The sequence below is a fragment of the Chlorocebus sabaeus genome, chromosome 16 (assembly GCF_047675955.1).
Source record: "Chlorocebus sabaeus isolate Y175 chromosome 16, mChlSab1.0.hap1, whole genome shotgun sequence".
In the NCBI taxonomy this organism is placed as follows: Eukaryota; Metazoa; Chordata; class Mammalia; order Primates; family Cercopithecidae; genus Chlorocebus; species Chlorocebus sabaeus.
Genome location: NC_132919.1, coordinates 58,308,184 through 58,323,918, shown reverse-complemented (window position 1 = coordinate 58,323,918; position 15,735 = coordinate 58,308,184). Strand labels below are relative to the sequence as shown.

The 15,735-nt window shown below is 44.7% G+C and overlaps 1 protein-coding gene and 1 long non-coding RNA gene across 3 annotated transcripts in view; one reads left to right on the top strand and one right to left on the bottom strand.

The window, feature by feature from the left end:
- WIPI1 (WD repeat domain, phosphoinositide interacting 1) overlaps nucleotides 1-11,803 on the bottom strand; it is a 38,602-nt gene extending 26,799 nt beyond the window's left edge. Inside the window, exons 1-3 of the mRNA XM_008012001.3 lie at nucleotides 11,625-11,803; nucleotides 6,797-6,879; nucleotides 4,598-4,767 (exon numbers count right to left, since the gene is read on the bottom strand). Of these exons, the coding sequence (XP_008010192.1) occupies nucleotides 4,598-4,767; nucleotides 6,797-6,879; nucleotides 11,625-11,704 (333 nt within the window). The 5' untranslated portion in view covers nucleotides 11,705-11,803. The remainder of the gene's footprint in view (nucleotides 1-4,597; nucleotides 4,768-6,796; nucleotides 6,880-11,624) is intronic.
- Nucleotides 11,804-12,061: 258 nt separating this feature from the next.
- Nucleotides 12,062-15,151, top strand: LOC119622122 (uncharacterized). 2 transcript variants are annotated; one of them, XR_012088980.1, is made up of 3 exons: nucleotides 12,062-12,432; nucleotides 14,303-14,401; nucleotides 15,047-15,151. It is a non-coding gene; the product is annotated as an uncharacterized lncRNA (long non-coding RNA). The 2 variants fall into 2 exon arrangements; XR_005238734.2 differs by lacking the exon at nucleotides 12,062-12,432 and adding an exon at nucleotides 13,791-14,140.
- Nucleotides 15,152-15,735: the final 584 nt, after the last annotated feature.

Sequence of the window (15,735 nt, the reverse complement as noted above, 5' to 3'; positions counted from 1 at the left end):
AGTGTTAACCAAGCAGAAAAATAAAAGTTAAACACCTTTCTCAATTTTTTTGTTTTTTGTTTTTTTGAGATAGGGTCTCGTTCTGTCACCCAGGCTGCAGTGCAGTGGCAGGATTATAGCTCACTGTAGCCTCGACCTCCGGGGCTCAGTCCATTTTCCCACCCCAGCCTCTCGGGTAGCTGGGACTACAGGTGTGCGCCACCATGCCTGGCTAAATTTTTGGTATTTTTTGTAGAGACCTGGGTTTCACTGTGTTGTCCAGGCTGGTCTCTACCGTCCTGAGCTCAAGAGATCTTCCTGTCTCGGCCTCCCAAAGTGCTGGGATTACAAGCATGAGCCACTGTGCCCGGCCCTTTCTCAGTTTTACTTAAGGCTCTGTCATAGGTCTGAGACTGGGGATTGAGGGTTAAAAAAATTTCTAACAGGGTCTCAAAATTGATGATAAATATGAGTGTTCCTCCGTGAAATATTCTCTGACTTAGCCACTCACTGTGCCTGTTGCCAGCACATGCTGTGGTTTGAACTATGTGGTTCTATGCTTGCTTCTGTTCTGAGGTTTCTGATAGCCTCTTGTGTCCCCTCCCAGCCCAACAGCCAATCCCCGGGATAGGGGGCCTCGACATATGCCTCTCATAGGAACAGCGTCTACATCTAGTCCATCTGATGTGATCTGCATTTTTTTCCTGATGGCACTATCTGCTCTGCGGCCCAGTCAGCTGAATTTCAGGTCACCCTCATGCTGGCTGCAGATAAGACTAAACACAGAGGGAAACAGAGAGAAAACACTGGAAGGGAACGAGGATGCACCGTGTCTTAGTTCGTGTGAGAGCGTGCTTCTGGGGTGGGCACGATGCTGCTAATTGCTTTTTTAACCATCAGTTTTCAGCCCCTGCAGAACCATGGCCTTGCCTTCAACTCAGCTCCTTGTCTGTTGCTTTGACTTTCATCTACTTTTCTAGGTTTTATAAGTAATAACTCCTTTTATCAATTACAAAATATTTATAGCATCTGCCCTAGAACACCATAGACTTGGCCTCAGAGGATTCAAGCCAATCAGCCTCCATCTGGATAGCAAGGGTCCCTGGGAGCAGATTGCAAAAGAACTGTAAAAGTGTGCAAATCTAAATACATCATACACCTGGTTTATTGTCTTTATTCCATAAAATATATTTCCTCAGTTCAATGCAAGAGAAATAACATTAACTAAAAATGAAACGTATGACAATTCCTAAGTGTTCTTCCTTTTTTACATTTTTAAGTTTTTATTTTTTATAGAGACAGGGTCTTGCTGTGTCACACAGGCTGGAATGCAGCAGCATGATCGTAGCTCATTGCAGCCTTCAACTCTTGGGCTTAAACGATCCTCCTGCCTCAGCCTCCCAAGTAGCTAGGCCTACGGGCACATGCCACCATGCCCAGCTAATTTATTTTTATAGTGAAGACCTAGGTCTCGTTACGTTGCCCAAGCTGGTCTCAAACTCCTGGGCTCAAGCGATCCTCCTGCCTCGGCCTCCTGAAATGCTGGGACCACACTTGGCCCTTTCCTTTCTATATACTTAGAAAAAAGGGATTTGGGGCTGGGCGTGGTGGCTCACGCCTGTAATCCCTACACTTTGGGAGGCTGAGATGGGTGGATCATGAGGTCAGGAGATCGAGACCAGCCTGGCTAACATGATGAAACCCCATCTCTACTAAAAATACAAAAAAAGTAGCTGGGCGTGGTGGAGGGTGCCTGTTGTCCAGCTACTTGGGAGGCTGAGGCAGTAGGTGGAGGTTGCACTGAGCTGAGACTGCACTCCAGCCTGGGCAACAGAGTGAGACTCCATCTCAAAAAAAAAAAAAAAAAAAAAAAAAAGATAAAAGATAAAAGGGGGATTTTGGATCCTTATAACTCCTTATATAAATCTTCAATTTTTTCCTGTTTTTTTTTTTTTTTTTTTTTTTAAAAGAAACTGTGCTGTCTAAAGGCCTGAGGAAGTAGCAGACTGAGTGTTACAGAGCAAGACACACTGCCCTTGGGCCTTTATCATTTCCCCAGAGTGGGCAGTCCTGCCGGACACCGCAGAACCCCTACCTGGCAAGAGAGACTGCAGCAGCTGAGTTGCTTAAGCCAAAAGTTAAGTCCCAAACCTGGAAGTTTTCAGAAAAGCAAACCCCCAATACTTCCCAGACCTGCTTCAAGTCATTCTTGTCAGAGAAGAAATGCTAAAGGAAGGGAGAACTGTTAGATCTTGGTTCCAATGAACTGATGTTCATCTTGGTTCCGATGTTACATCTTGGTTCCGAGAACTGTTAGATCTTGGTTCATGGCTTTGCCATGAATTGCTGACAGTTCCTGGTGCATCAGGGTTCTTTAGAAGGTGGGGGAGGAGAACCTCACAGTTAATGAGTATTATATTAAGGGGAGGCTGGCACCTAAAGGTTAACAGACTCGGACACTCAAATAGGCCTTCCTTGTCCCATTTGCTACTGAATATACCAGACAGAGAGAGAGAAATCATATAAGCAAATACAATAGATGTGATTTGAGGGTTCCGGTCTTTATAGATCATTTGCCTAAACAATCTTTAAAAGATCATCAGGTACCAAAAACAGATATTTAACCCTGTATATGGATTACTATTATATGCAAGGATAAAAAGTTTAGCAGTGGAACTTAATCTGCTACCAACAGAGTTCAAAGAAAACACTTGAGTCAAGAATTTCATCTAAAAGCCTTCAAGTAGAAAACTCTCAAACTGTCTTTCCCTCCTTGCCAAGAACGCGGGTTTCTTTTCTTTCTTACTCCTGCTACTCCCTGCTTAAAAGGCCTCACTTCTCTTTCTCCAGCTATTTTTCACGGCACTGCTTTAGATGGACTTAAGTGGATTTTCATTTGAAAGAGCTGATCAACTCAAAGAAACAATCCCTTCCTTCTCATAAATTTAAAAAGCATTTATTTGTCTCATTTGTTAAAAAAATAATTAGTACTTAAGAGTTCAGATACAAAAACAGAAGAAAACATTGTCCTCAATGAATGCAGCAACCACTCTGGGAATACTTAATCGAATAGATAAATCTGCATGGTCACACAAAGAATCTCTTTGTTTATTTACTTATTTAACAGTCAGTCAGGAAATAGATATTTATGAGCACGTATCTACTGTCTTTTCTACCAGGTCTTATAATAGTGAACACACCAACACAGTCCCTGTCCTCACAGTAATTTGATCGGGCGTGGTGGTTCATGCCTGTAATTCCAGCACTCTGGGAGGCCAAGGAGGATCCTTGAGCCCAGGAGTTTGAGACCAGACTGGGCAACATGGGGAAACACTGTAATATGGTTCGGATCGATGTCCCTCCCCAAATCTCATGTCGAATTGTAATCTTCGGTGTTAGAGGAGGTGGAGCAGAGTTCTTATGAATGGTTTAGCACCATCACCCCCCTTGGTACTGTAGAGTGAGTGAGTTCTCACAAGACCTGGTTGTTTAAAAGTGGGTAGCACCCCCCACCCATCTCTTGGTCCTGCTCCTGCCACGTAAGACGCCTGCTCCCGCTTTGCCTTCTGCCGTGAGTCAAGCTCCCTGAGCCCTCCCCAGAAGCAGATGCTGCCATGCTTCCTGTACAGCCTACAGAACCTAGAGCCAATTAAACCTCTTTTCTTTATAAATTGCCCAGTCTCAGGTAGTTCTTTATAGCAATGTGAGAACAGATGAATACACTCCGTCGCTATAAAAAAATACAAAAAAAAATTAGCTAGGCGTGGTGGTGCCCACCTGTAATCCCAGCTACTCAGGAGGTTGAGGTGGGAGGATTGCTTGAGCCTGGGAGATGGAGGCTGCAGTGAGCCACGATCGTGCTACTGCATTCCAGCCTGGGCAACAGAGCAAGACCCGGTCTCAAAACCAAAAACAACAACCCAAAACGAAAACCCAGCAATTCAAAAGGAAATCTGCTAACACCCCCAATACTTACTGAATAAGAATTTATATTTTAAAAGAGAATGTATGGCCTATTTGAGATCAGAATAATCCTTCAACAAGGAAAATGCTACAAAACAGAAGAAGTCTTCAAGGGTTAGCTGGGAAAAAGAAAAATGAGAACCCAAGGCGGAATAGTGGGCCTTCCAGGAGAGCTGAGGACGAGGCGGGAGAAGGGCGGTTTTCCTGACCCAGGGAGCCCCGACTTCACTCTCAGGTGTCTCCTGCTTGGTGGTATTGCCCCACCATCTGCAATGAATGCCACTATCTGGGGCAAAACCAGAAGAGTCACTTCTCTGATTTAAGATGCCCCTGCGGTGGCTCATGGGACTGTTCAACCCAGAGCTCTGACCCATTCCTGCGGTGCCCAACCTGCACCCTAAGGAGAGGGTGCAGCCTACGAGTCAGGGACCAACGTTCTGGAAACATAAGCCAGAGGTCCAGGGAAGACAAGGTTATAACCAGCACCTGGAGTAGCTCTGTTTACAGTACCCCCAGGACACGGGGCCTGAGTGTTAAAATTCTCATTAGAATTGGAAGCTTGTTTTAAAGACATTGATCTTGAAAGATGTCCATCTTTTTTCTTTGGCTCCCGTTAGCAGAAGCTTTGAAACCCTGAGGGATTTCCCCCACTTACCTGCCGGTTCAGCCTTATGGACAAGATGTTGCTGGAGTAGCTGTAATTACAGATCTCTGTGCCTTTCTTGAAGTGATACACGTTCATTTGCCGTGGTTTTGTGTGACTGACTACCACCACCAGGCTGCTGGAGAAGAGGCGCTCCACGATGTAGACATCCGGGATTTCATCTGGGAGGAAAAGTAGCCAGGAGGTTACATGGATGGATCACTTCCAAGAAGGATTCCAGCCTCCATGACACTGGGCCCGGTGCAGGCCAGGTTCCAAAGGTTCTCCAGGTCTTGCCAGCCAGGCGCCCTCTCTGAGCTTGCATTGACAGTGATCCGCCATGCCCCCCACCCTGCCAGGTGACTTCTTACCCTCTCCCAGGGAGCACTTTCAGAGTCCTTTCCAAATATCTAAAGTAAAGAAAACACTAGTGGCCTGGCCTGGTGGCTCACGCCTATAATCCCAGCACTTTGGGAGGCTGAGGCAGGAGAATCACTCGAGGCCAGGAGTTCAAGTCCAGCCTGGCCAACATGGCGAAACCCCATCTCTACTAAAAATAGTTTAAAAATTAGCCAGGTGTGGTGGTGCACACTTGTAATCCCAGCTACTCGGGAGGCTGAGGCATGAGGGTCACCTGAACCTGGGAGGAAGAGGTTGCAGTGAGCTGAGATCATGCCACTGCACTCCAGCCTGGGCGACAAGCAAGATTCTGTCTCAAGAAAAGAAAAAGAAGACACTAGTGACTAGACTGCAAAGTCAGAGCAAAGGCAGACAGCTGTCTCTGATGCTGTCTGAGTGGAAGAATCTCCCTCCAGACCCTAGGGCTCCACCGTTTGCTCTGTCAAACATGTTTGGAATGTTTGAACAATTTTCATCTACCCTTTCCCTGAGAGATTTCAAAGGTGTGACTTCTCAGTTGGGAACCTCTGCTTCAGAATTCTCCTTGTCCTGCTAGAGGGGTGCCGACATGGGAGGGGACAGTAACAGAGTTCAATCTGTACTCCCCCCACCCCCTATCTTGCTATGCTCCCTGGATCTCTTTCCTGCTGAAAATAAGCTGGACATCAGTATTATGATGAGGAACGTACTTCTGTACTCAGGAAGTTAGTTAGTGACCCTCCTGAGCACAAAGGTTACGGCTTTGGTGTCTTTCAGAGCACGTTCTTTTCATATGTGTGCCTTTCTTTCACTTGGACAAGGCCCACAGGGAACAATGTGGGACAGACATAGAGCAAAAAATTCACAAGAATGGTATAATAAAAATAATATCTTACAAATAAAGTAGGAGTCCAAAATATTATTTACTGAACCACTTTCTTTCCAGGAAACTGAAAGATTGTATATTGTTTGCTATTATGATGGCATAAACTATCAGCCTGAGAAAATAAGGAAGTGACATTTCTAGTGAATTATTTACAGTGTTCACTGGATATGCTTCAACATCATTGACATGGGCTATGTAAACAGGATACTGTTGCCTTCTTCAAACAGATACTTCTATAACTGAATGAATGTTATCAGTATCTTATGGTGCCAATATAACGGCAAAAATAAGTCACAAGTGGCTGGGTGAGGTGGCTCATGCCTGTAATCCCAGGACTTTGGGAGGCCAAAGTGGGCAGGTCACTCGAGGTCAGGAGTTGGAAATGAGCCTGGTCAACATGGTAAAACTCCATCTCTACTAAAAATATAAAAATTAGCTGGGTTTGGTGGCATGCGCCTATAATCTCAGCTACTTGGGAGGCTGAGGCAAGAGAATCACTTGAACCCAGGAGGTGGAGGTTGCAGTGAGCCAAGATCGTGCCACTGCACTCCAGCCAGGTGACAGAGCAAGACTCCGTCTCAAAAAAAAAAAAAAAAGAAAGAAAGAAAAGAAAATGTCACAAGTGTTCTTTAGGTTTGATAACGATAAAAATTAATGACTGTGCATATAAGCGTGTGAAAAAGTCTCAATAATATGATTTCACACAAAAAATTTATTCATATAAAAAGAAAATGTTACTTAAACTGTTGCCAGATCTTACTAAGTGCTTGTGGTTTTAAAGCAAGTGGTGGCAATGATTTATATTTAAATCTGAAAAATCTTGACTTCCCTAAGTTTGACGGTTAAGGAAGGCAAAAATAGGCTGCTTGGTAGCACCTCAGAATAAAGCCTAGAAAGAGGCTCTGGTTCTCCTGCAGATCCCTGGGGTCTCTCTCACACACACTTACTGCTTCCGTGGACTTGATCCAGCTGCTCCACAGAACTCAGAGAAAACAGCTTATACCCGGCTTTAGTTCCAATTGCTAGGGACCTGTGGAGGATAATGACAGCATGGGAATGACGAGAGGTATTCTAACAACAGATCTGTCTGAAAATAGATACCTTTTGCCCCCTAGCCTCAGGGATACAGGTAAACAAGCATCTGCAGGAGCTTAGATCCTTGATAACTTCCTAAATGGTGAGCATGCCTTGACAGGCAGGAAGAGTAAAAGAAAAGAAAAAAAAGTCAAAGGCAACTTAAAAAAAAAAAGTGAAATGGTCAAGGGACATGAAATGGCATAAGTTCTGTCATCCAACAAAATGTCAAAGCTACCAGACATATTTTTCCAATCGGGCAGATAATAGGAAAAATGGAATGTTGAAGAATATTCATAATAGCTCAAAGCTCTACCTCCAACACAACGAACGGGTCTTCTTGTTGTCTGAGAGGCACTTTACCAGATAAATCATTTTTTCTTTCCTTCATAACTTTGTTTGTTGCTTATAAGAAGAAATACTCCTTCCTTCCTTCCTTCCTTCCTTCCTTCCTTCCTTCCTTCCTTCCTTCCTCTCTCTCTTTTTTTCTCTCTCTTTCTCGCTTTCTCTCTTTCTTTCTTTTTTTGAGATGGAGTCTCGCTCTGTAACCCAGGCTAGAGTGCAGTGGCACCATCACGGCTCACTACCACCTCTGCCTCCTGGGTTCAAGCAATTCTTCTGCCTCAGTCTCCCAAGGAGTGATCACAGGCATGCACCACCACACCTGGCTAATTTTTGTATTTTTAGTAGAGACAGAGTTTCACCATGTTGACTAGGCTGATCTCAAACTCCTGGCCTCAAGTAATCCACCTGCCTCGGCCTCCCAAAGTGCTGAGATTACAGGCGTGAGCCACCGCGCCTGGCCTAAGAAACACTTTCACAGTAGGCATAGTATGTCATTAGTAGGTAAAATTTAATAGATTCTTCCTTTCATCAGTTTCCAGAAAAATGTCCCGATACTTGATACTAGTAGCTCTCACACCTGGATGTACACTAAACTCAGCTGGGAAGTTTAATTGGATTTTCTTTTAAGTTCAAGTACTCTAATAAGCAGCCAAAGTTGGAGAACTCTGCTTTCTACTATATCCTACAAAGCAATCATCACAACCAACCAACAAACAAAATAAAAACTAAACATTTATCTGGGACAAAGTGCCTTTTTAAAAAATCTGGTTTTCTTAATTTTTCATTTTTCAATGAGGAGATAAAGATAGGACATGAATCCAGACTTTCTTGGCCTTGTGTTGAAAGTAAACATCAAAGTCAACTTTGTTCAGCAGCTGGGAATCCCCACCCAGCTCTTTCCAGCTGCGCCCTCCACACCTAAGTGATGAACAGAATCTGACCTGGAGCACACTCACAGCAGTGTGCTTCTCTGGAAGCCAAGGTGAGATTCACTCTTTACAGGGAAGCATATACTAAAATAAGCAACTTACTACTACAAGCCTGGATGGCCAAGGCTCTTGTTTCATTAGCCTAAAAAAGAGAAGGTCACATGATTTTCCCTGGAATTTTTTTTTCCCTACCCAAACACTTGTTCTTCCCTGGGACACAGGGATAGGGCAACTACAGTAAACTTTTAATCCACAAGGTAGCTGGTGACGGCTCGCAGCCCTCCAGCCTGCTAAGTAGCTAAACTGGTGGGTTAGACATTTGCAGCTGTGCACTTAGAACTGGCATTTAGGACGGGCGCGGTGGCTCAAGCCTGTAATCCCAGCACTTTGGGAGGCCGAGACGGGCGGATCACGAGGTCAGGAGATCGAGACCATCCTGGCTAACACGGTGAAACCCTGTCTCTACTAAAAACACAAAAAACTAGCCGGGCGAGGTGACGGGCGCCTGTAGTCCCCGCTACTCGGGAGGCTGAGGCAGGAGAATGGCGTAAACCCAGGAGGCGGAGCTTGCAGTGAGCTGAAATCCGGCCACTGCACTCCAGCCCTGGCGACAGAGCAAGACTCCGTCTCAAAAAAAAAAAAAAAAAAAAAAAAGAACTGGCATTTAGTTCCCAGATTGAGGTATTCATGATGCCAAACAGCAACTGGAAAAGTAAGCCCAGAGCATCTTAAAACTTCAAAAAGTATTTTGTAGTGATTATTGTTTTTAAACTTTCTTCACATAAACTTTTTCACATAAATATAGATGCGTTTGGCTGCAAATTGAGGTTTGTAAAGTTTGCAAGTAAGGAAAGAAATACTGTAACCAGAGTCTTATAACATTAATGCAAAGTGGCAGCAATTTAAAGTAGTTTTCAAACATAAGCCCTGCTCCTGGACCGGAAGAATTCTACATATGAGAAAATCGCAGAGTGATGTTTTCTGTGATGTTTTAGATGATTGATCAATGGCCACGAAAGACTCTGAATCAAGAAATTTAGACTTAGACCTTATTTCGTCCATAAAGTCTTTCTGTAGAAACAAAATTCTAATCACCACTCATGGAAACAGAGCTGGGGACAATATTTATCACTAATCAAATTTAAAATGTACCCACAGTAGGCTGGGCACAGTGGGTCACACCTGTAATCCCAGCATTTTGGGAGGCTGAGGTGGGTGGATCACTTGAGGTCAGGAGTTCGAGACCAACCTGGGCAATAGGGCAAAATTCCATCTCTACTAAAAAAACAAAAAATTAGCTGGGTGTGGTGGTACACGTTTGTAATCCTAGCTACTCGGGAGGCTGAGACAGGAAAATCGCTTGAACCCTGGGAGGCAGAGGCAGCACTGAGCCAAGATCACAACCACTGCACTCCAGCCTGGGTGACAAAGCAAGACTCTGTCAAAAAAAAAAAAAAAAGAAAAAAAAAAAAGTACCCAAAGTGTATAGCATGGTACCAAGCACGAAGTATAAGCATAGGGGGCTGGTAAGCGTTTGCTGTTTTCACCTACCTTCTTTGGAAATACTGGATCCCAAATTCAGCCTGCATTTATAGAAAAAGACATGGCAATACACCTAAATATATTCAGTAAGGGGCTTGACTTATTTTAAAATCCAATGTCATACCCTCTGTGGCTCAAAGCAACTGACTGTGACAAGAACTTTTATTTATAGGCAAGGCAAAGCTGCCCAGCAGAGCCTCCATCCAAGAAAATAAAACTAACAGTAGGGAGTAAGGAAATTAACTTTCAAAGCACCCTACAGTTTTGATAATAACATTCAATTGCTGTAGAAAGCTGGGACTTTGCATTATTTAATGACTAGAATATAAATTAACACCCTTTTTTTTTTTTTTCAAATCTAATAATGTTACAAAGCAGAATTTAGAACATTTACTACTTATAAGCAAACTAACCCCCCTTCTTAACTTGTGTTCAATTGGGAAGGAAAACATCACCCAGGCATTTCAACAGCCATGCCCTCTTGCAAAATGTTTCTTACAAAACATCAGGATTTTATCTATACCAGCACTTTTATAAACGGCAGGTCTCAACTCATGAGTGGATCCTAAAACGCAATTCAGTGAGTCACAACCAGCTTAGAAAAAAACGACATAGAAAATTTGCACATGATATTTTGTGAATAGTGTATGTGTTATGGGTATTGGGTGATGTTGCAATATGTATTTCTTATTGCGGATTGTGGTCAAGAAAAACTTGAAAGTCACTCAAATAACCAAGCTGTAGAGCTACTCAATTACATGATTACACATATGGTTTTTTCAAACAAAGGCATATTGTTCAGCACCGGGTGTTTTTAAACAGAAACACAAAGGGAATGGAAGCCAGGGTGGCTAATGGTACATAATGGCCTTAATTACACTACTGAAGGATCAATATTAGCATAGCTCAGTCACCAGCAGCCAAGGCACAGAAACTGGTACAGCAGGAAGTGGGAAACTGGGAATCGGTCATCCCCGCCTGATGCTCTGGGTGCACATTCCAAAAAGATGATTCCATATGGTCCCCAGGGCTGGCTTCCATGAAAATAGGGAAAGAAACACGCGTTTGCCTCTAAGTCACAGAATCCTGCAGATGCCTGAAACACACTTCAAGTCCCAGCTCCCTCCCAAAGCCCAAATGTGAACATCAAAGTAAAACATTAAACATCCACTCAAAAACAACAGGGTGGAGCTCCTGTTTCCTGGAGAGAAAGCAGTCTGCGCCCGGGAAAAGAGTCCTGGACTCCGAGAAGGAGATCCTGCCTGGCTGGGTGGGCGATGTGAAAACAGCCAAAGAAATCCAAAGGTTTCTTCCATCCAGAGCGGGCAGGCACGATGTCCTGCGCTGGGGATGGGGCAGGGGCTGGCCTGGCCGCAGGGATAGGCTGCCTCTTCGCTTGAGGCCCTGCCCAGATGCCACGTTGAGATGCTCAAGGACAAATGGGAAAGTTTTTCCAGTACTCTCATCTTCCTGGGCCCCAACTACAGAGTCCTGGATCAACTTGCAACTTCCTCTCCTTTCTCATCTTTTTGTTTGGCCACCGTCTCTCTTCCCCAGACACCCACTTTGGTCACTGGCTTTCCAACCGCCCTGCTCCCCCCAGATTTCGTAGCCCCCGCTGCCCCACCACTCCCTTTGCGAACTCCCTGCTTTCACCCCTGGCCCAACCTTCTGGCTCTCAGAGGACACTGGGAGTGGGGTGGGGTGGGGCAAACCCCACTGCAGGCGTAAGGGGATAACAAGATCCCAACGCGTCCGAAGCAGCCACCGGCCCTCCCGCCGAGGCTGCCTCGAGGCGCAGGCCACAAGTTGCGCTCAGGACGACAGCCCTGGGTCCTGACACTCTGTCCCCCACCTCCCTGGCAGGGGCCGCGCCGCGACTTACGTGCAGTCCTGGTTGAAAGAGAAGCAGCTGAGCGCCGACTCGACCCCACCCGGGGGAGCGTCCGCGGCCTCGGCCTCCATCGGGGGCTCTGCCCGGGAAGCCGCAGCTCGGAGCCGGCGACAGCCACCTCAGCAGCCCGCCCGCGCCGGCTCCACGGGACGGGTCGCCGGTCCTGTCCCGCCCCTACCCCGCCCCGTCCCCGCCCCGTCCCCGGCCTCGCTCCGCCCCTCCTTGCCTCTCGAGCGGGTCCCGAGGATCAGAGCACCTGACAGGGCGGGCCCCCTGCCTCCGGTCACCATTGGCCACGAGCCCAAGCCGCGGCGGGCGGACACCGCCTCCTTGGCCAATCCGTGACGGCTGTGGGCGGATCCACCCTGGCGACTCGCCCCTGGCTTCGTAACGCGGCTTTCCATTGGACAAAGGCGCATGACGCAAAGGCAGCAGGCCCACGTGGTGGTGTTTTCATTGCCGGAGCCGCCCAGCTGGGAGGGAGAGGGAAGAATGAATGCGGCTGGAGCCAGACCTGCTGGTTTCAGTCCGGCAACTGCGTCGGGGCCGCAGCAAGGGGGACAGGAGGACGCGCTAGTTCCCACCCCCCTCAGACCCCTTGACATGTGTAACTCTGCCTGTTAAACTTACAGAGTTTAGCAGAGAGGGTTAGACTCCAAAGCCCCACCCTTTTGTAGAGTCCTCAGGCTGCATTGAGAGAAGCTCCTGAAATGGTACTGCCTCAGCCAGAGAGATAGCAAGTTATCTTATCCATTGCCGAGCGGTTGAGAACCTCACTACTTGCCAAGCGCCATACTATGTATGTCATCTTGTTGAATTCTTATAAAACTTGTGTGGAAAATATGATTGTGCTCAATATACAGAAGAGGCAACTGAAGCTCCAAAGCTACACAATTTGTCTAAAGTAACAATAAATGGTAGAATGTGTATTTGTCTGCTTTCAAGACCTCTGCACTAAATAACTGCTAAACAGTTATTTGGCAAGACCTATCCGATCCGTAGCTGAAAAGAAAATGAAAGAGTGTGTAGGGCAGTGTAGTTTATGAAAGGGGTAACGTCTGGAAGACGTAGCACAATTCAAAACTCACATAATTCGAGATAAACCTTGACAAAGGATCTCTTTTTTCAAGCTAAGTACTGTACATATTTCCATGTGGAATTATTGTCAATACGGTTTATGAATCAGGCGCTCTTCCAGCTTTGGATTGTATAATTGCTGATGGATTTTTAATTCATCATTTTCAAATTTTTTTTTTTTTTTTTTTTTTTTTTTTTTTTTTTTTTTTGAGACGGAGTCTCGCTCTGTCGCCCAGGCTGGAGTGCAGTGGCCGATCTCAGCTCACTGCAAGCTCCGCCTCCCGGGTTCCCGCCATTCTCCCGCCTCAGCCTCCCGAGTAGCTGGGACTACAGGCGCCCGCCACCTCGCCCGGCTAGTTTTTTTTTTTGTATTTTTTAGTAGAGACGGGGTTTCACCGTGTCAGCCAGGATGGTCTCGATCTCCTGACCTTGTGATCCGCCCGCCTCGGCCTCCCAAAGTGCTGGGATTACAGGCGTGAGCCACCGCGCCCAGCCTCAAATTTTGAGATGATATTTTAATTATTGTTATATGACAGTGTCTCAAATCAGCATAATTCAAATTTATTAGGTTGATGTAAAAGTAATTGCGATTTTTCCCATTTCCCACTTTTAATACCTAGTTTATGACAAAGCCATATATATATATATATGTATATTTTTAATCTTGGACCTAGAATAGGTGAGCAAAGGGCACTGTTTCACCTAAACCTTTCTGGTTGGATTTCCGGTTTGTGTTTTCTGAGATGCAAATGTAACGGTTTCTTTTCTCAACTTTATTATTTTTTTCTCTCCACTGATGTAAAAAATAGTTCAGCTCATAGACTCAGAGATGTTATTGCTCTTTGGCTGATTGTGAGGTGTTGTATAAACTCTCAGAAGTGAACGGAACTGCTGTTTAGATACTTCGTGCCATTTTTGTAACCTCTCAGATCAAAGGTGCTTCCCCCCACCTTCCAGCTCTGTCAAATGCTGCAGTCATTTCTGTCCTGGTTGGAAAACCTAGAATCTGGCATGCTAGGTGCAAAATTGTTTGGAGAATTACATGAAGCGTGCCATAAAGTTTTTAAAGTGTAAGCTGTTATTATCAGTTTGTTATTAAGAGTCTGGACTTTATGGGGTAGATGTGGGAGCTGGTGTTAGTTTTTGAGCAGGAGTGTTTCGTGATAAAAGCAGTGTCTTTGTCAGATAAAGTTGGCCGGGGTGTGCAGAACAAATTAGAAGTGGGAAAAGACCTAGAAGTCTTTAGGGGACTAATGTGAAATTCTGGAAGTAAAGGGACAGGACAGACTAGGCTAAAGTGATGAAAACAAGGCCAGAAAATTAGACCAAATCATGGAGTTGTTATCAGGCAATGCTGACCAATAGATAAAATGAGCCCAATGTGAACTCCACATGTAAATTTCAATTTTCTAGAAGATACATTTAAGAAGGTAAAAAGAAATAGGCAAATTAATTTGAATAATATCATTTATTTAATCTAATATATCCAAAATATCATTTCAATATAAAGATAATCAATATAAAGTTACTGATCAGTTAATTCAGGTTTTAATTTTCTTTCTTTCTTTCTTTCTTTTTTTTTTTTGAGATAGAGTCTCACTCTGTCACCAGGCTCACTGCAACCTCTGCCTCCCGGGTTCAAGCGATTCTCCTGCCTCAGCCTCCTGAGCAGCTGAGACTACAGGCTACAGGTGAGTTCAAGCCATTCTCCTGCCTTAGTCTCCTGAGCAGCTGGGACTACAGGCACCCGCCACCATGCCCAGCTAATTTTTGTATTTTTAGTACAGACGAGATTTCACCATATTGGCCAGGCTGGTCTCAAACTCCTGACCTCATGATCCTCCCACCTTGGCCTCCCAAAGTGCTGGGATTACAGGCGTGAGCCACCATGCCTGGCCTTAGATTTTAATGGTTTTAGAACTAAATATTGAAAATCTGGTGTGTGTTTTTTACTTATAGCATATCTCAGTTCACATGAGCCACATTTTAAGTGTTCATGTAGCTGGTGGCTACTTTATTCTCAGTAGACTCTTGAGGGACTAAATGACAGGCATGGCAACTAATGGGGAAGAGGGAGGGGCGGGGAAGAAGAGGGAAGAATCAAAGCTGGTTTCATGGTTGGGAAGGGGAAGCCTGTTGAGTTGCTTTTAGAAACTAGATCTTCAGTCAAGTAATGAGGAAGATTTATTTCATTTCAGACACTTTTCATTAGCAGCAGAACTGCATGCTTACTGGAATTAAGGTTTGGATGTAGAGATGTGGCCATGGGAGAAAAATGGTCACCTTCCCAGCCTCAACCTTCCTGTGAACGATCCCCCTTATATGTTTCTTTCCAGGCTAATGGTCCATTATGCCACCAGCCATGTGGAAATAACGTCCTAGGGCTGCGTCATCTGACTTCATTTTTCCCAAGACAATACATAAGTCTATATTTTTATATAAATCTATGCCTATTTTATTAAAAACCTGCATTTGTAGGTAAATTTAAAAAATGATGAAAACTAATTCTTATTTTCAAAAAGTACCTTGTGAGCCAAACTGAATACATCAGCTAGCTGGATGTGGTTTGCGGAGGGCTGGTTTGTGATTTTTGTTAGAGGTATAAGCAGCCACTTTGAAGAGCTCCACCCTCAAAAAATTTCCCAGAAGTCCATTCATATAAAAAGCCAAGGACGAGGTTATAAATAACTTAAGAGGTGCTGAATCCATTTAATGTCAGACTGGTTTTTCTTTTTTAACATTCTAGTTCTGGGTTCTGTGGGAGAGGACATTCTTGATTTGAATGTTGGGCTCACGAGCATCCTAATTCTTACAAGTTCTTGCAACAGCAATTTCACTACTAAATAACATCAGCAAAAGGTAATGGGGTAGGTGGGGCGGCAAACAATGCTTTGTTCCAATGGGAATAAGATTTTGGCTTTTTCTCTTTCGACTGAAATTCCTAAATGTCTATCTTTTCCCTGAAAAACAAAACAAACAAACAAAAACACCTCCATTATTTCTAGGAAAACTTACTTGTAAGTTA